General features: G+C 41.2%; 3 protein-coding genes and 1 long non-coding RNA gene across 6 annotated transcripts; 2 read left to right on the top strand and 2 right to left on the bottom strand.

Annotated features, from left to right (window-relative positions):
• Positions 1-652: 652 nt before the first annotated feature.
• Positions 653-1,228, bottom strand: LOC130731839 (uncharacterized). The gene has a single exon (XM_057584045.1). The coding sequence runs from the start codon at positions 1,226-1,228 to the stop codon at positions 653-655; it is 576 nt and encodes a 191-aa protein (XP_057440028.1).
• A 9,593-nt stretch (positions 1,229-10,821) lies between these two features.
• LOC130731760 (uncharacterized) lies at positions 10,822-11,400 on the top strand. The gene is made up of 3 exons (XR_009016814.1): positions 10,822-10,914; positions 11,007-11,108; positions 11,190-11,400. It is a non-coding gene; the product is annotated as an uncharacterized LOC130731760 (long non-coding RNA).
• A 633-nt stretch (positions 11,401-12,033) lies between these two features.
• Positions 12,034-13,874, bottom strand: LOC130731831 (uncharacterized). Its single transcript, XM_057584042.1, has 3 exons — positions 13,546-13,874; positions 12,125-12,827; positions 12,034-12,041 (listed from the first exon to the last, which is right to left on the bottom strand). The coding sequence occupies exons 2-3, from the start codon at positions 12,816-12,818 to the stop codon at positions 12,034-12,036; spliced, it is 702 nt and encodes a 233-aa protein (XP_057440025.1). The 5' UTR covers positions 12,819-12,827; positions 13,546-13,874.
• Positions 13,875-14,040: 166 nt separating this feature from the next.
• On the top strand, positions 14,041-17,947 carry LOC130734320 (uncharacterized). Of its 3 annotated transcripts, none has more exons than XM_057586673.1 (7): positions 14,041-14,102; positions 14,195-14,306; positions 15,253-15,444; positions 15,739-16,005; positions 16,086-16,188; positions 16,293-16,609; positions 16,763-17,266. In XM_057586673.1, exons 3-7 carry the CDS (start codon positions 15,316-15,318, stop codon positions 17,075-17,077), a joined length of 1,131 nt encoding a protein of 376 aa, XP_057442656.1. In that variant the 5' UTR covers positions 14,041-14,102; positions 14,195-14,306; positions 15,253-15,315; the 3' UTR covers positions 17,078-17,266. The 3 variants fall into 3 exon arrangements, with proteins under 3 accessions (XP_057442656.1, XP_057442655.1, XP_057442657.1); XM_057586672.1 differs by having other exon boundaries at positions 14,195-14,326; XM_057586674.1 differs by lacking the exon at positions 16,763-17,266 and adding an exon at positions 17,283-17,947 and having other exon boundaries at positions 14,043-14,102; positions 14,195-14,326.
• The last annotated feature ends 2,050 nt before the right edge of the window (positions 17,948-19,997 follow it).

Below are 19,997 nucleotides of genomic sequence, written 5' to 3'. Positions count from 1 at the left end.
ACTATCGTACTTCTTTCGCTTCGACTTCCGTTCGTCCTGACCCTTCCGTCGGGACTCTCGGGTCGAAGTTTGGTCCTTATTTTCCTTCAACTTCGGCGGTCCTTTGATCGCGAGCGTCTGACTCGCGGCTCTTAGGGTCGCGGCATCTTCCATGTTTATGAATTTTTCTGCTCGAGCTAGGAATTCCTCCAGAGTGTTGGCGGGCTTGCCGTCCAGAGAGGTCAGGAACGGTCCTGGCGCAAGGGCTGCGGTAGCCAGGACCAACCTTGTGTCGGGGAGGAGTCCGGTGATATCACCGGCCTCCTTGTTGAAACGATTGAGAAATGCCTTCAAAGACTCCTTCTCCTTCTGCTTAACCAAGGCCAACGTCTGCGCGGTCTTCGGTATGCTGCGCACCGAGGAATACTGGGCTAAAAAGCATGACACAACTCCGTTCCAGTCGTGCAGTGAGTTGCTCGGTAAATTCTGGAACCAGTTCATGGGTCCTTTGCCAAGGCTCATGGGGAAACAGCGGCAGTATAAAGGGTCGCTGGCCCCAGCGTACTGCATCACGCCCACGAAGAAGTTCACGTGTTCCTACGGGTCGGTGTCTCCCTCGTAGAGCTTCACTTTGGGTCGAGCTCACCCCTGAGGGAAAGGAAACGCCATAATCTCAGGGGATAGGGGGCCTCCGATCGGCGCTGGGTAAGTGACAAGCGCGTTGCTGGACCTGGGGCGGTTGTACGTCTGGTCCCGGGTCGGGGCGGGGAGAGTAACGTCTCCGTGGTGTATGGCTAGCCACTCGTTCGGCCGCGGGTGCCCTGCGACGGGCTTCCTGGTAATAGGGGGGTTGGGTCGGGCCCCCGGTCGTCTCCTCTTCTTGTGAAAACGCCGGCGGGGGGCGCGATCGAGTTTCCTGCTCCTCCAGTTGTCGGAGGCGGGCGCGGAGCATGTGAATCTCTTCCTTAGCGTCTCGGATCCGCATACTACGGGCATGCCCTCGCCCAACCCCGTTGTCCTCTTCCATTGCCCGGATGCGAGCCTCCAAGCGGCAGAGTGCCTCGTGGGCCGCATGCGGGGTAATGGCTGCGGGTTCCGGTGAGCGGGGTGGTTGTGGTTGAGGAGTCGGGGGAGGAGGGTGTTGGGGAGGAGGAGGGGGGGTTCTGCGATCCGTAGTTTCGTTGATGGTCTCCACATGGCCCTCAGGAGTTGGTGCAGGACGGCGTGATGTCTGACGTGTCTCTACCATAGCTTGCTGGTTGATGACTTGAGGCGAAGGCACGCGGTGCTGGGAAGAGTTTTACCAGATCCCCACAGACGGCGCCAATTGATCTAGGAGAGACCAAGCTACCCGTTGACAAGGGGTAGGGGAAGAGGGATCTGGACTGGTTGAAGATGCTCCGGTAGGCAAGGTCCCGGGAGGGGCTCCTGCAAGACACTCCGATGCTAAAGTTAGTGAGGGAAGTTGTAAGAATGGTGAAGTTGGAAAGAATACGTTACCTTTAGATAGAGGGAGTGTTCCCTTTATATATGAGAGGCAGGATTAGGGTTGGAGCCATGCAACGTCATGCATGGCTCGTACATGAGGGCATGGATCACCGTTGGATCCCCCGCAGAGGAACAGTGATCCAACGGTCTGGGGGCCCTACGTGTAAGACCCAAGATTTTAAGCTTAGAATAAGAGGAAGAGATTTCCATTTACGATTAGGGTTGATGTAATGTGAAGGGAAACCTGAACGAAAGTTTATTAAATGAAATATATTTATGAAGGAGAAAGTTCAAGGATTGCATTATGATCGATAAAAGTTATAGCACGAACGTTTTACGCTTAAACCTAGGTCAGAAACCCTAGTATATAGCTAATTTTCACTTTTAGGCACGACGGAAGTTAATTCCAAAAAAAAATCTTCAGAGAAATGTTAGAACTTCTCTTTTTCCATTTATCACAATCGTTTCGAGGCGAAACTCTAGGATCTACGAACGTCCGATTCCAATCATCGGAAGTTTGCCGAAACCGAATCCCTGGTATTTCAAAACCCTAGAATTTCTCGACAATGAAGACTTTATCTATTCAGAGCTTCAAATGAATATTCCACACGCGTACACCCATTTCTCTTGATGATTTCAATCTTTCTTCAGAAGGAAGTTTTCCATTCCGACATTCGATGCAAAAAGCAACTTATCGGGTAAAATAGTTTTACACCGACTTTGCACCGACTTTGCATTAGTTGCCAAAAATACAAGGAGACATCTTCTTAGCTTAGGAATTCCTTTGCCAAAACCTATCTTAGAATTCATGGAGAATGATGCCGGAAAAATCAGATTCGCGAAACTTTCATTTTCCCGCGAATTACCATTTTCTATATATAGCCAAGAAATGAGAAAAAAATCACAAAACTCACCCAAAAACCCATTCAAGGCCGCGAGTTTGCATAGGAGAGGAGGAGGATAGATTTTCTTCATTTCTTGCTTGATCGTCGATCAATCAGTTGTTGCTTCAAGGCTTCGAGGTATAGTCGCTAATCCTTACCTCTGATCGCTTTTTCCATAGCTTTTCTGTAGAGTTTTCTGAGCGGATAGTTTATGGGTTTTTGCAAAACTATCCTGAATCTTTCATTTCTGATTCTAAACCTCTTCTATATGTGCCCAAGATCACTTCTGCCGGGTTAGATTTTCCGTTATGTCGCCGGAATTCCGCCGAAATCAATTTTAGCCTTAAATACCCATTTTTGGAGTTTTTGAGGTAAAGCTTCAACCTTTAGGCTAAAAACTATCGCCTTAGCTTAGTGCTAGTAGGATTAGTTGTCATAAACGTCGTTGGTGACGTCCCTGCAAAATTTTATTTTTGGGATTTCAGTTTTGAAAATCCTAAGTTAAAAATCATGACCAAAATACCCCTGCGACAGTTTTCGATCCGATAATTTTTCCAAGTTCAGAATACCCTTAGTTACGGCTTATGAAGGCATAGGAACCAAGTTTGATCGAAGAAAAATCGAGCCCCATAATTACCTAAAGTGGCCGAGCCCTATTAAGGGGGAGGAGGAAAATTTCCTTTTCCGAAAACTTGTCTTTCGCGCAAGATTATCGTACCTTAGAGTATAGATTACTTCGTGTAACCTTAGTAAGTATCGATAGCTTAGTTCTCGATTGATTCTGATAGTATTTCTGTGACTTTGCTTTAAAGGAACTTTTGAGGAATTTCCTGAGGAGCAACGCTTTGCTTGTGAGGAAGAGTTAGAAGATAATCCTGGAGAATCTGCAGGTGAGGGCTTCTCACTGAATCTCTAGTTAATGCTTAGGGTCGATGTTTCGACATTGTTTACTGTTTATGCACTGGAATTGTGTGTGATTGGAAAATGTTTTCTGAGGCTTCGGCTGACAATGTAGATGATTCATCTACTGTATGTTTTTGAGATTGTCTTACATGCTATGTGCTATGTGGGTAATCTAGGATGTGTGGTGCATGCTTTATATGCTAAGTGCTAAGTGTTTATGATGCGATTTATTGATATATGACATGTTGTTGATTGTGATGATTTAAATATGCTCTGTACTGGAATCTGAGATTCTGAATGGTGAGAATAGCGGGCAGGTCATGCCGATTTTATTTTGAGAGTTTTGAGAAAGTTTGATAGGACGAACGAGGTTCGGGCCTTAATTCTGTGTAGTGGATCGAGACATCCTCTGGAAGCGACTTGGGATTGGGAGATCCTGCAAATGTATAAGACTTGCGATAAGACAAAATGGAATCTATTTTATAAAGAAAATTCATAAGACCTTAAATAACCTCAAAATCTTTAAGTAATGAAAACAACCTCGAAGGAAGGCATTGGAAGTCAAATCATGGTTTCGGAAAAGCGAGGAGTGTCGTCGGATCCAAGTGTTGAGGAGTTTGGTAAGTTCTGAGTATGTTGGTACTCCTTCGCTCGTTGAGCAGTTTGATAGCCATCCAAGGGATGAGCCGAGAAGCTTCACTGAGGCGTGAGACCTTGTGAATGCGGGATACTCCACTGAGGCGTGAGACCTTGTGGAAAGCATGGAACTCCACTGAGGCGTGAGACCTTGTGAGAGCATGAAACTTCACTGAAGCGTGAGACTTCGTGCAAGTGTGTAAATTCACTGAGGCGTGAGACCTTGTGAAAGCATAAAACTTCACTGAAGCGTGAGACTTTGTGAATGTGTGAGACTCCACTGAAGCGTGAGACTTCGTGTGAGCATTGATGACTCGAAGAGTTATCGTGAGTGTTTGCACTCATTTTATGATTATTGTACTTTGTCGCAGAATCGACTTTTACCTTAGGGTAAGCTTTTAGAAACTTTAATTTACCTAGAACACGTGGCGACGTGTCGAGTGAGGTCGGAGACGTTGTTTGGCAAATCACATTGCACTCATGCATACATAGGAGGTTAATACACGGCGTGATACCGGACCTCGGTGGATTGGAGGTTAATACACGGCGTGATACCGGACCTCGGTGAATTGGAGGTTAATACACTGCGTGATACCGGACCTCGGTGGATTCCAAAATGGTCATAAGACCCGGATTTCCGCGTAAGAGCGCTATTAGGCGACTCTTAGTAGCAGATCTGGCTACCGTTGTTGTTGGAGTAAGAGGCATCACGGGCCGAAATGGCACCACCGGGGCTGGTGAAGGGCTGATCCGATGATGTCCATCCGTTCCGGATTGCATATTGGTTGACTGGGTTAACCTGCATATCATTTCATGCGACATGCATACTGACATAGTTAATGAGTGTGTTTGATACTTGTTAGTTCTACTTGATGTATGTTAACTGTGATTTACAGTCGTTCTATTCTTTGTGGAAATATGCAACCCTAGGATGTTATCCCTAGTTATAAGCCTAAGTGGCTATTATCTTATTTATATCTATTGGTGCTATTATTTACATAATTCTTTGGAGTTGACCCTCGCGTCTTCTGTGTGTGCTTTGGCGGACAAACGCCCTTTGTCAGATGTCTTTGGCGGGCTGGTTCATGACGGTTCACCCTTCGGGGGAGACTAGAGTGGAGAAGCTGGAACAAGAGCGCATCGCGGTAGCGAGAGGAGGACGGATGGTGTACATAGACTAGGTCGTTCTGGATTCAGATTCGGGCGACGATCATGCTAGCATGTAGGTTTTAGTGCTGGTGTGAGCTCCTCGAGATGGGATTAGTGTAGGAGTAGAGTCTTAGCTCTGAACATCATTTGTTTTCTTTGGGGACAGGGTAGTTTCCCACCTATAGCTTTTTGTGTGGTTCTTTACGAGAATCACAGAGTGTTGGTTGGACTTAGGAGGTCTTGCTTCAGGCCGATGGGCCAGCTTATTCTCAGTTTTGAGGGATAGTGTTGCGGACACTTACCTTTAGATTTGGTTTGTACATTTTGCCTTCGGGCGTTACACTTTTCTTTCCGTCACTGGAGGTTTACTCGTGACGAGGTTACTTACAGCGGAGGCTATTTATATATTGTATATTAGCTCTATTACTTTTCGCTTTTGGGTTTTATTTAATTCAGTCTTGTCTTAGTTATTATCGAAAAAAAAAATATTTCACGTTTTTCCGCATTAAGTTTACTTTTGGTTACTAAAGTGACGCCACCGAAATCGGGGTGTTACACTAAGGACCTGCACCAGCCAACCTACTCCTAGGGTAGTTGGCCTAGGTCAACCCCTATGTAGTGGGCCCCGGGTTCCTTGTCCTCACCCTTAGTGGTGGGGCTCGGGAGTAGGGGGTTCTCGACTTCCCCCAAACGGCCCCTTATCAGGGGCTTTCGGTGGGTCCGACCCTGTCCTAGGTCCCCTGACCGTCCCCGGTCAGGGTTCCCGGAACACTGGGTCTGATCTGAATTTGGGATTTTAGGTTTAGTGTTGTTGGGTAAGGGTTTCTTTGATTTGAGGGTTAATTTGTGAGTTAGGAAAAGTTTTGGGCTTTAATTTTTTTATATTCTGATGTGTTTTTTATTTAAAAAAATTATTTATTCCACATAAGCACAATTAACCCAATCAGCGATCCAAATCATCACTCGCCGGAGCTCCGGTGAGGATCCGCTCCAAACATTTTACAAAGAAGAGGACCTTTTCCAATAATTTTTCCGGGGAGGGACCTAGGTCAGACGGCGATACAAAGACAGGGAGTAATATGATGCTTAACCCTTTACCTAATGTAGGTAATACGTTTACCTAATATAATTAAGGTCTGGTCTAGCATTTTAAATACCATGTTTAGCCAATATAGACAATGCCTGGTCTAGCATTTTAAAAAGCCTAGTCTAGCCCGAAAACCTATTTTAAATTCTATTTGTACAAAGCATTTAATAGACCATAAGTTTATCAGCAAGAGTATGCTTGGTTTCGTATTTGCCTCAATGCGTTCTTCACAAAATATCATGTGCTAAAATCCCGAACAAAATGGGGTTGCCGAACAAAAAACTCGTCACCTTGTTATTTAGGACACTTTTAATCCATAGAAGCATTCCTCTTTTTTTCTGGGGGCGGGGGGTGGGATATGTCCTCACTGCTTGTTACCTAATTAATCAGATGTGGTCTTCTGTCCCTGATAACCAAGTACACTTATTATGAGTGCTTCCTCAACAGGCAGGCCCTGCATTACCTACGTCTCAAGTCTTGGGCATTGAGGTTGCACAATCCATATTAATGTCAGCAGGACATTAAGATAGCGTTTGGTGATGGAACGGAACAGGATAGAACAGAACGGGACAGAACAGGATGGAACAGGACAACAATATTCTGTGTTGTGTTTGGTAACTCCAAGCCAATAGAACAGAACTATGATTTTAATTACATATATAACCGTGCATGTTTAATATTTGATTGATTAAAACAAATTGAACTCAATTGAACATTTTGCATAGAAACCGTTTGTTATTGCTTACTTCATGAAATAATCACTTATTTGTTTAAAATAATCACTTATATATTGTTTAAGTTGTTTCAGTATGCTATTGAAAAAAGCAGAAACCTAATTATCTATTTAAGCTATTTTAAGTGCGTTTGTTTAGATTAAAAATATTTATTTTTAACTATAATTTTTATTTTATTTTAAGCGATTTTGAGAATAGCATAAGTTGATTCGTGTTTGACTACTCTAATTAAAATTACTTTTTTTATCTCCTCTCATCTATCATCATAGATTTTCATTATAAGTTAAAGTAACTGTTTCAAATAATCTATTTTCAGCTTCAGCTGAAACCAACACAAAAGGTGATTTTTTATTAAAAAGTGATTTTTTCAAAATAAGTTGAATCAAACGCACTCTAATTGGCTTGTTTATCATTCCTTACAAAAACTGATTTTTCATTTGGAAAAATAATTGATTTTATTATAATTAAGTTGATTCGTGTTTGACTATTCTAATTAAAATCACCTTTTTATCTCCTCTCATCTATGATCATAGATTTTCATGATAAGCTAAAGTAACTGTTTCAAATAATATATTTTCAGTTTCACTTGAAACAAACACAAAAAGATATACTTTGATTTAAAAAGTGGTTTTTTGATTAAAAAGTGATTTTTCCAAAATAAGTTGAATCAAACGCACTCTAATTGGCTCGTTTATCATAGCTTACAAAATGTGATTTTACTTTTAAAAAAATAATTGATTTTATTTTAAGTGATTTTTTTGAAAAAGTAGATTTTCATTTAACTTTGTCTACAAATATAATATGTGATTTCAATTTTAAAAGTGATTTTAAACTGTTTAGATACATAAAATTTCAAATATAAATTAGGGGTATTTTTGAACTTGTAAAACTTTTAAGAGAGTGTTATGTTCTGTTCCCTTCCGTTCCACCATTTTCCAGGGAACCAAAGTGTCCTGTTCCTGGAGCCTTTTGTCCCGTTCCGTTCCATCTTATAAACATGACAAAAACAGAACAGAACCCATGTGACATGTTTCGTTCCCTTCCCACTTGTCTACCAAACGCTACATAACTATAGATTATTAGGCTGGTCTATTGTAATTAGCATTAGGCCTAATTGTAACCATTATTTTATTATATTTTTATGGCTGTTATAGCTGTTACATTTTTTGGTGTAATTAGTTTGTAATTGTAGTCCCTCTTTAAACTGTATAGAAATTGAATTTTGTCTATTTAAGAAAGTAAGGCCAACAAAAAGCCACAGAGTTTTCCAAAAAAAAAATTTGATACCATGTCAAAGATCAAAAGATGACAGGATAGATTACAAGAAAGTTGTTTTAGAAAACTGTGTGGCTCATAGTTGGTCTTGCTTTCTTAGATAGATAGAAATCAATTTTTGTACCATTACAAATTAATTACACCAGAAAATATAACAGCCATAAAAACACAACAAAATAATGGTTAAAATTAGGCCTAATACTTATTGCAGCAGACCAGCCTAATAATCTGTAGTTAATGTCCCCGCGGGACATTGACAATCCAAACCAGTGATTGTGATTTCTCAGAGGAAGTATGTCGTGGATATTTTGGAGGACACAAGATTGTTAAATGTCAAGCCAGTTGAAACTCCTATATATGGATCCCAAAGTCAAATTTTTGTCAACTCAAGAGCTTAGTTTTAGAGAAATATGAGAATAGTTGGAAAATTTAATTACCTCACTTTCACATGTCCAGATATTTTGGGATGTTGTGATTGGCATACGAAATTATATCAGACGAGCTCCAAAAAAAGGTTTATTGTATTAAGACAAGGGTCATATACGAGTTGTAGGATACTAAGATGCAGAATAGGCAGGTTCTCCCCTGTTAGGAGATCCACCTCTGGGTATTGTATTTTCCTTAGTGATAACTTAATCCCCTTCCCCTGTTTGGAGATGAAGTGCAAAAGTAAAATATTGAGCCATAGCTATAGCTACTTGTGAACTTACACTACTAAAAAAACGCGAATTACCGACGGATTTTAGCGACGGAAAAAAATCCGTCGCTAATAGCGACGGATAGCGACGGATAGACGTTTTGAAAATAAATATTCAATTTTAAAATTTAGCGACGGTTTTAGCGACGGATTTTTTCCCTCGCTGGTTTTCCGTCGCAAATTCCCTCGCTAATTTCATTTTATTATTTTATATTGTAAATTAGCGACGGTTTTGTACCGTCGCTGTTTACCTCCCGTCGCTATTTCCCTCGGTAAAGTTTGTAAGAAGTTAGCGACGGAATAATAACATAATTTCCGTCGCTGAATATATTGTTTTTAAAAATAAATTGTTTTCTCCGGGATTCGAACCTGGGTCTTGCTTGTCAAAGGGAATTACTTAGCCATTTGAACTACTTGATATTTTGTTTGTTATGCTTTGAAATAAATATATTTGACTTGATAAAGACTAATAGGTTAAAAGACACTTTACCAATCTCATTCTCCCTAGCACAGACAACTGAAGCAATCGATGGAACCTCTCGACTGAAACCACCGTTCCTCGGGATTTGGGTTTGGCACCCCACCCTTTAGGCTACGCGCCCCAGCATTTTTTTTTATTCCAAAACTACCCATCGGTAAATGATTTGCCGATGTCAAAATAACAATCGGTAAATGATTTACCGTTATTGTTCCTCAGTATGAACACCTTTATCCCATTACCCAGAACACGAAGAACAATATCGGTTAATCATTAACCGATTCTTATATTGATATCGGTATATCATTTACCGATTGGTAATCTGGCAGTTTGATCACCTTTTCACCATTACTCCTCCCTCCACCAACCCCTCCACCATTACTCCTCCCTCCAACAACCCCCCACCAGCCCCCCATAACTCGCCCAAACTACCTTATTCTACCATTACTCCACTCCTCCCTCACATTTCACCTTCCCACCACCACCACCATCTCCACATTTCCACCACCACCACCACCACCACCAAGGGAAAGCTTTTAACTTCTGGTAAGTGGTGTTAGCTTTGGTACTTTATTTATAGTTAGTTTAAGTAGTTAGTTGTTAGTTTAAGTAGTTAGTTTAGTTAGTTAAGTTGGTAATTTAGGCTGCTGAATCGTGAATCGAATCGGTAAATGAATTGCCGTTAATGTATCGGATTATGATTTACCGTTATGATACCGGAATTTGATTTACCGTTATAGGGTCGGTTATTGATTTACCGTTTTTGTTCCAGGGATGACAGAGTCCTTTTTCTTTGGTGAATCACAATTGATACATGCTGCTGGATTGGAAAATGATAATCCAGAGGAGCAACCATCACTAGCTGAACCTCCGATTATATCTATAGATGTCTCTCATTTGTATCATACTGATCAGGTACTCATTGCACAAATTTTTGCATGCTTTGTTTGCTTTGTTTATGCCTTGTTTTATGCCTTATGCCTTCTTTATCCTGAAACAGCGTTTCCCTTTGAAAGATGATCTTATGAAATGGGTTCGCGACATTTCTATGGCAAATAATTTTGTTTTGGTGACAACAAAGTCTGATAGTGGTGCGAAGGGAAGAAAAGAATATGTCATTCTGGGGTGTGAGAAGCATGGTGCGTATATTCCCTACAGAGAACCGGATCTTGTTGAAGGAACGTCAACACAAAAGACAGGTTGTCCTTTTAGGCTAAAAGGACGACGTACGAAAGATGATAAAGGTTGGTGGTTGAAGGTGATGGACGGTAGACACATCCATCTCGCAGCTGAGTCACTAGTTGGCCACAATTACGCTGGTAGACTGAATAGTGAGGCGAAGGAGGACGTGATAAATCAGGCTAAGACTTGGGTTCCACCTAGAAAGATGTTGGCGTCCTTGAAGGAAAAAGATCCTTCAAACTTGACTACCATCCAACAAATTTATGGTGTTTGCAAGCGGTTCAGACAATCCGTTCGTGGGTCACTGACAGAGATACAATACTTGCTCTCTGACAGCGAACGTTGAGAGGGTGGAGAATGTTGTTGCTGTTATCAAATCTTGCACTCCCAATGGGTTTGGAGATGCGAAAGTTACCCTCAAGGTATGTCTTGTCCTTGCTTTTGTAAGGCCTTGCTTTTGGTCCCCCTTGACTAACCGTTCTAATTTACTTCTCAAACGATTTCAAAAATTTAGGACCCCACGGGTGCTGTTGATGCTAGCATCCACCGCAAGGCATTTACTCACAGTGAATTTGCGAATGACATAACTGTTGGATCTGTTCTCGTTCTCCAAAAGGTCTGAAACCTAAACATGAAACTTGCTTCATTTTTTGGACAGTTAAGCATGGTTTAATTAAAGTATACATTTCACATGCAGGTTGCTGTGTTTGCACCTAGAGGAACTGTTTGTTATCTTAATATAACATTGCCCAACCTAGTGAAGGTATTCCCAAAAGATTGCGGACCCCATGACTTCATCGATATCACAGAGGAATAATTTTGTTTTCGGTGTTGCTTATGTTTAATTTGGTTGTGTAACCGTTTAACTTATTGTCATGGATTACTACATGCTTTGAATTATTTATATGTTGTCGTTGTTTCTGTCGGGGACCTCCGTCCTGATAATGACGCTGCTGGATATGTACTCATACGCCCATGACAGCACAAGGGAGGTGAACCCACCGATCTGCGCTGTCTTCCTGCGGGATGCACGACTCAGCGGTTCGTACAACGAAGCCAGCGCAATCGCACCCCACGCGTACTCCGACACGCGACCGAGGTCCTCAAGCATCCCGATCCAGTAGACAATAGTGTGGTAACCACCACTCTTGCTGGCAAAGAGGGTGGCACCAAGCTGGTTCACCAGCCAGATCCTAGCAGCATCCTCATAGCGTCCCCCTACAATGAAATGAATTAAGTTAACAGTTATTAATAATACTCTAAAAATAAATACAACTTAATAAAGTAATTATTAAGACATACCATCCATAGCAGACGTGTACATGGTCTTCAGAGTAATGAACCGAATGTTCTGGCCACCCGCCGCCTCAAACTCAGCCAGATAAGCAGCAACAGATCCTCCCAGGAGCTGGGCGTAGAGCGCTGCAACCTCGTCTCGCTCCCCTCTGCCCGGAGTGTAGAACCTCGACCCTGTGGGAAGATGGAGAAGAGCAGACACATCGTCCAGGGTGATAGTCATCTCCCCGAACGGCATGTGGAAGCTACTCGTCTCCTCATGCCATTTCTCAACAAGGGCCAGTACGACAGCTGGGTCTGTCTCCGGTAACCCGCACCAAGGCAGGTGATACAAACCCGTCTGCTGCAGCAGCTGTCGTACATGTGTGTGGGCCTCTGAATCGCCATCACAGGGGAGGTTCCATACCTTCCCCCCAACAGTGGCCACCCTCAATGTCCGACGGTCCACGTACCGCGGGTCTGTGCGAAGAAGTGCCTGCCACGTCCAAGGAGCCTTGTGGTCAGGATAATGCGCAAGAAGCGACAGATCCTCAGGCCCCCCGGGAAACGGTGCCACCCTCTGGATGAGGTCGTCATCCGCACCGCCCTCTGCACCGCCCTCTGGCACCACATCTGGCATAACATCAGCAGCATCAATCTCCTCCTGCAGAATAAGAGGCTCCTCCTCCTCACCACTAAGCTCAGAAGAAGAAGAAGACTCCTCGCCACTAGGCTCAGAAGAAGATGTCTCCTGACGAGGTAACTCAGCCATCGGAGACAACGGAGCAGGGTCCAGCTCAGCCGGAGCCCTAGTAGCAGACAGAGCGGGGGTAGCTGACGGAGCCCCGACCGAAGTAGCAGATGGAGCCGGGGTAGCTAACGGAGCCTCGACCGGAGTAGCAGATGGGGATGGAGACGGAGCTGAAGCCTCTACCGCCTGAGTGGCTGCAATATGGTCGCCGCGCCTGGTAGAAGCATGCAAGCGCTCGTGTCGATCCGCTGGATCCTCACTAGTAGAAGCATGTCGTGACCTCTTCCTCCCGCCCTTCATTCTCGCTATCTGTGCAAAACAAACAAATTTAACAATACTTGTCATAATAAGTAAAGCATTTTCACATATGAGCATATCATTTGAGTCATTTTTTAACTTAATCAGGAAATTTCCAATCAATCGTTTAGCAACTAACCATAGGAAAAGGAAAATATAGAGAATTAGTTGTTAGTTTGCATGTGAATGTGATTAAATTAAATTTCTAGCTGTGTTAAGGTCAAGCAACCATCATCACAAGCAAACAAAAACAATAAACAACTTTCCTAATTACAACACATGAAGCATATGATTTGAGCGCTTAATCTTTTCCAATAAACAATAAACAATAAACAACTTTCCTAATCACAACACATCAAATCTATCTTGATCTTTTCCAATTCTCAACAAATCAGCAAAGTAATCCTGGAAGCTAAATACATGCCATGGTTAAATATTGGAAATAAATTTTGGAAGTCTGCACTGTCATACTGTCATATCGGAAAATCATTTTCCATTACCATATCGGAAAATCATTTTCCATTATCATATCGGAAATTGATTTTCCGATATTACAGTAAACCCAGAAACAGACCCAAATGCACCCCACTCGTGCCCGTACTCGTTTCATGGAATTTCAGGCAACAAAACACAACAAAACCTACCTCTAATCATCAATCAACTACCCTAGTGTTCAACCATTGACCTAATTCAAACTTCAAATGTGAAAATCATTGAAATCAAAACTTACCTTTTGAATGTAATGGAATGGGTCTTTGTGGGAGCTTTGATGATGATTAGAACCGACCTTTGAGATGATTGAAGTGGTGGAACCGAGCTTTGAGAGAGGATGCGATTGAGGGAGGGAAATTTGGGTTTTGAAATAATGGGTTTCAAAACCCAAACTGTCGTGTTTATATGTTTTAAACACGATCGGTAAATGATTACCCGTTATAGAGTCGGGTAATCATTTACCGTTTTTAATCAACTGGTTTTCTGGTAATTTCGCCCCCCAAGGTGGGGCGGGGGGCCTAATGGGTGGGGTGTTAAACCCAAATCCCCCGTTCCTCACGCTCGCTAGCTCCACCGTTGTCATTCCCTTTCACCATAACCACCGTTCCTCACGCTCGCTAGATCCTCCGCCGGAGTCAGTGGTCGAATCCACAGTATGCGGTGGTGAATGGGTTTCCCTTCGCGTGTCCGCCGCTCATCGCTCGCAAACCGTCATCCTCCATCGCCAGTTAACAAGCTTAAGGGAAAAGTATGAACCGTCATCCTCCATCGCCAGAGCTTAAGGAGCAACAAAAGGTATGATCAACTTTTTAGGGTTATGCATATTGAAGGTCATCCATACCAGTATCCAACAGCATATTGAAGCTCTTTTTGTTTTGGTCCAACAGCATCTCGATTTCTATCCTGTATTACCAGCTTCCAGCTTATTAAGCAGCTCACGCAAGGGATACATCTGAGGATGAGATATTGGCTTTCGGTGGCTTGGATGCTGTGGTTTTTGTAAGGATACTTGTGTTTAGGTTGTTCAATCCTTCTACAATTTGAACAATTTTGGCTGTGTGCATTATGTTTTCTTGTTGAATGTTTCACTGGAATGAATTTAAATTGCTTTCTTATTTGATAATTTCTTAATCTGGAATCTGCCAAACCAACCGAATGTTGATTTTTGATGCCTAGATAAGTACAAGTGATGAGGCCATTAAACTTATTCTAAAGATTTGATTATTTTAAGTCTACTCTCTAGATTCACTTGATGTCTGTCTCTAAGAATACATATGTTAGGGGTATATATTTGATAAAACATCTCTGATCAATATTAATTAACATTCTTACTATGTTGCACAACAATTTTATCATTTTTTTCAATGACAATTTCTCATGCAAGTCAATCATTTGAGTCTTTGGGCTAAAGGGAAGCCTAACACTGAAATTCGTTAGGAAACGGAAGATTCATCTAAAAATCATGCTTGATTGCATATTTATGCCATTGGATGGTGTAAGTACTTGAAATCTAATATGATTTATGCTTTGAATAAGAAATCTAATATGATTTATGCAGTAGACACTGATGCTCATACATTTGGTAAAAAGAAAATGGTTGATTCACATGACCTTGAGCTTGTGAGAGGACAGCTTTTGTGAATTGCGTGCCATGTTTGCCTAAACATGTTGAATATAGCCGAAACAGAATGCTATTTATTGTCTAACGTTTAACCGTATATTGGCACCTTTTCAAGAATTAGGTTTTCACCATCCATTAGGTGCTTGTCTTCAATTTCAGAATATGAACTTGTTGGCATATTGTTAGGATATGTTGCATTGAGTAAAGAAACTATAGAGCGCGTTTAGGATATGTAATTCTACTTCAATTCCCTCTGAATTCTTTCTTTCTTTCTTTTTTTCAAGAACTGAGGATTTATTATCTCTTATAATAACTACTTAACAGGAATCCTACAGACAGAAACTGGATGAGACGCTGAATTTGGGTTCTGATGGGAAGCCATTTAGGATGTTAGTTTTCAGAGGAAGTTCTAAATCAACTACAAAATCTATTCGTCACATCGATCAGGTGGGACAAGCAGACGCAGCCGCACTTCAAAACAGTATCAATCAGCCCCGCCCTCGTACAATGCCTAAGGTTCTCTTCATATCACTGCTCTTTTAATAATAATTTGTTTTCTGATTCTGTTTTTCTTGTTTTCTTTTTGTTTGAGATAATGCGATGTTTATATAGATCATGCAATACAAGTATTATCATTGTGTTAGTAAGTCCTAAGTTTGCCTCCTGCAATTTGCTTCCTCTTGGAGGAATCAATGAACAAGCGTTGTAAAATTGTAATATTGGGTGATGAGAAGAATCATTTCTGATTTCTAACCATTTTTATTCTCTTGCTGTACACTGATTTGATAAACTGAATAACTATGCATGCAGAAAGAGGCCAAGGTCTTGGATGCACCAAATATTAGAAATGACTACTATTCAAACACTATGGATTGGGGGAAAAACAACATTCTTGCTGTTGCTTTGGGATCAGAAATGTACCTTTGGAACTCTGTGAACAACAATGTACATAGGTTGTTTGAAGCCACTCACAATGATTGTCCCACAAGTGTTGCCTGGTCACGGGATGCCAAACTTTTCGCAGCAGGATTTATGCACTCTAAGCTTCAACTCTGGGATGCTGAGACTTCTAAGCCAGTATGTATCTCTCTATTTATCTGCTTCTCTAATTATACAACATGAACGTCTGGACTCAATTCCTAGTTTTTAACTTTCAGATAAGAGTCCTAGAAAGTCATGGTCAAAGGATTGGAACCATTGCATGGAGTGGCGATACTTTAACTTCTGGAAGCCATGACAAATCTATAATCAACCATGATGGTACGTATAGTTCTTTTTAACCCTTTAGATATATTTTGAGTACAGAAAGCTATTGATGAAATGTGATGATATAACATCTTGCTTTATTATGTTACTGTGAGCAGTTAGAGCAAGAAGAAATGTTATTTCACGGGTAAAAGCACACGGAGCAGAAGTTTGTGGCTTAAAATGGTCCAAAGGGGGAAATATGCTGGCAAGTGGCGGCAATGACAATCATATCTACATATGGGAATCATCTAAAATGAATTCATCGAGTTTCTTGCATTGTTTTAAGGACCATTCTGCTGCAGTCAAAGCCCTTGCTTGGTGCCCTTATGATTCAAATGTGCTTGCTTCTGGAGGTGGCACAAATGATAGGTGTATTAAGATATGGAATATTCAAAAAGAAACTTGCATTCGCAGCATAGATACTACAGCTCAGGTAAGATACTTATTGTTTGTTTTTGGAAAATTAATAATTTCCATTCACCACAAATAATTAATCACCATTGTTTTAATTGATTACTATTTAGTCTTTTGGACAAATGCATCCATTGTTTACTCTTGCTGAATGATAGTTTGGCATTATGTGCAGGTTTGTGGATTAGAATGGAATAGGCATCACAAGGAGATATTAAGTGGCCATGGCTTTAGCACAAGTACATCCCACAACGAACTTTGCTTGTGGCGGTATCCATCCATGAATAAAGTGGGAGGCTTGGACCCTCATGCTTCAAGAGTCCTCCATCTATCTCAGGTATATATGCTTCCTATAAGTAAAAACTTCAACAGTTTCTTTATTTCTCTCTTCTTTTCCTATCACACCACTCATCATATATCTCACTTCTCTCTCTTTTATTCCAATGTGGTGTGGGGTGGAATTGGGGTGTCAAAGTATTATTTTCCATAACTTAAACTCTAGAACCTGGTCCAATTATAAATATTTAAAGCATGTAATGTAAGGTATGCAATCAGGAAGAGCATCTTATGTAGTACCTGTATTTGTTTGAACACTAGTGCCATATTATGCTGATGACTCCAATGAATTAATCCATTTAAACTCAATCCTGGCAATTATTTCTTTCAAGTTAACACTAGGTTCTTATCTCTTGCAGAGCCCAGATGGGTTAACAGTGGTGTCAGCTGGGGCAGATGAAACATTTCGCTTTTGGGATATTTTTGGGCCACCTGCTACTGATACATCAAAGATCTCACATCTGGATAACCTTTTGTCCCTGAAGATATCCGCATTAAGATAACATTTTCTTTTACGAGCTTGTTTGGTTGCGGACCAAAGAGCACTTGTTGGAGCTTATTTAACTCATTTTTTAGTAGCTCCAATAAGTTCTCTTTAGTCCGTATCTGAAATCAATCTAAACCTGAAAGTCTCATTATTGTTTCCCTACTGATTTTCCCTACTGATTTTTCCCTACTGATTTTTCTAATTGTCCCTACTGATTTTTCTACTGATTTTTCTAATTGTCCTACTGCTGTAGTTTTCAGTTTTCATGATGTCTAATATCTAAATCTTATGTGAAGGTTGATTTTGAAACACAAATTGCTGCAAGAGACTCACAGCATAACATAGATGATGAAGAATTAGAGGATGATTTGGATGGCATTTGATTTAGATGAATATATGTATTTGATACTATGTTTTTAATTATACTTGACATTTTACCATGACTATGTATGGATTCACTACTATGGTTATGTAGGTTGATGAACATGATCTTAAATATGAAACTTCAAATCAATAGTATATTTTGAATTACTTCTATTTGGGGAAAATATTCAAATTGAATTGTTATTGCACAGGGAAAAAAAACTGCTAAAAAAAAATTTGTCATTTACACAGTGGGAAATTAGCGACGGATTTTGTCCCTCTCTAAACTTTATAAATTAGAGAGGGAACTTTACAGGAAGTTAGCGACGGCCAATTCCGTCGCAAACAGCGACAGAAAGCTACGTTCCGTCTTAAATAGCGACGGAACAATCCATCGCAAATAGCGACGTCATATGTATTCCGTCGTAAATAGCGACGGACTAATCCGTCGCTAATAGCGACGGAAACATCCGTTAATCATGTAAACGCATTAGCGACGGAAAAGTAATACGTTTGCGACGATATATTTCCGTCGCTATTAGCGACGGATATCATATTCCGTCGTTAATTGTTTAGCTACGCCCTTTTGCACGGCGGATGCAGATCCGTCGCTAATTCCGTCGCTAAATGATCAGCGACGGATTTTTGCTTATTTAGCGACGGATTTTGCCCGTCGCTAAATAGCTTTTTTTTAGTAGTGTTATACAACTCAAAAAATTGTTTCAAGACCTGAGATTTAGGGAATATTTCAAAGATGATACTTATTGATGACAATCAGGTTTCATGAGAGGACCAAACATATTGAGATTGAGCGCCATTTTATTAAGAGAAGATTTTATCCGGAAATATCAACTCTAGATTCATCAATTCAAATGATTAGTTCATTAATGTTTTCACCAGTCTTTGAGAGGTCCTAGAGTTAATTATAGGGAAAATGATAAAAGACACGACTCTTTGACGCACGAGGGTGCACGAAGGCTAAAAAATTATAATTTTTTAAATTAAAAATAAAATAAAACAGGGGTAACTGATACAGGCACAGTGGTGGGTGGTCACAGATTTGATGAAGAGTTCAGCAAACGTGGATGATCACTCCCTTTTTCTTATACTACTCGCTCCTCCTCCCCACCTCCACCGCTGCTTCCATGTCCGACGTCCCTGTACCGATCGAACCCCCTCCTCTGATCAAAACCCTTGAAATCGTCCTTTGATTGCTCCCAAACCATCCTCGATCCCTCCTGATGCCTGTCCCCTCCCTAATCCAGCACTACAGCCACAGCCTCAAGTTCATGTGGTGAGATGTTCGTGACATGCTCGCCACAGTCAAGGTTTTGATGCCGAGATTTTTCTATCTTCCTTTTCTTTGATTTTTAGATTGTACAGTCTCATGATCCTTCGATTAGGGCTGATTTCTCTATATTCCGGCATGTAGGACAAGGGTTTGATGGTGGCTGACCTATGATGAGGTTTTCCAGCGGTGTGGTGGTTGATCGCGACAGAGTTTACATCAACGCTAGTGGGTATGACTGAGGGTGGAGAACGCAGTGGTTGGAGGTTACGAACGGCAGAAGACCGATTTGACGGTTGGTGATGGGGGTAGGTTCGGTTGTGTAGGGGTCACCGCGGGCTTCGAGTTTTGGTTCTCACACCGCAATTGTTCACTAGCCAAAAGACGGAGCAAAAAGTGGAGAAAAGAAAAAGAGGAAAGCGTAGAGAGGAGAGAGAAAGTTCGAAAAGGAGGATTACAACACGCTCGTGCGTCATCGTGCACATGGTAGTCGTACCATATAGCAGTTCTCTAATTATATTTATAACAAGCTTGGTGCATATGACATATATGCTAAAGCTTTAGGGAGTGTTAGATATCTTGTATTTATTATTAATAGGTCACATAATCATGTAAATAGGAAAACTAGGATATTATGTATTTATGGTGCCTATTATATATAATGATCTCCGTTGTGTAGTTGAGACATATGGATTCAGACTAATGTCTCTACTCTCTCGGTTTCTCCTTATTCAACAAGTAGTATCCAAAATCCACTTTTGGCCTTCACTAATCCACAGTCAAGCTAGGTAGATTACCCAAGAGGGTAAACACTTCCCTCGATTGATTTTCCATTTATATGACTCAAACTTTAACTCAGAGGAAGCAAGCTCTTTGCCGCTCAAACCAACAGATCTTATGCTAGTTCTTCTATGGAAAAAATTATAAACCTTGAGA

This window comes from Lotus japonicus, chromosome 1, assembly GCF_012489685.1.
Source record: "Lotus japonicus ecotype B-129 chromosome 1, LjGifu_v1.2".
NCBI lineage: Eukaryota > Viridiplantae > Streptophyta > Magnoliopsida > Fabales > Fabaceae > Lotus > Lotus japonicus.
The sequence above is the reverse complement of the archived record's forward strand: the minus strand, read 5'-3'. Positions and strand labels throughout refer to the sequence as shown.

Bases quoted from the DNA above. Each gene is read 5' to 3' on its own strand.
- LOC130731839 (XM_057584045.1), bottom strand. From the start codon at position 1,228: ATGGTAGAGACACGTCAGACATCACGCCGTCCTGCACCAACTCCTGAG.
- LOC130731831 (XM_057584042.1), bottom strand. From the start codon at position 12,818: ATGAAGGGCGGGAGGAAGAGGTCACGACATGCTTCTACTAGTGAGGAT.
- LOC130734320 (XM_057586673.1), top strand. From the start codon at position 15,316: ATGTTAGTTTTCAGAGGAAGTTCTAAATCAACTACAAAATCTATTCGT. The intron at 15,445-15,738 runs GTTCTCTTCATA...CTATGCATGCAG, and splicing joins GCCCTCGTACAATGCCTAAG to AAAGAGGCCAAGGTCTTGGA. The intron at 16,006-16,085 runs GTATGTATCTCT...TTTAACTTTCAG, and splicing joins ATGCTGAGACTTCTAAGCCA to ATAAGAGTCCTAGAAAGTCA.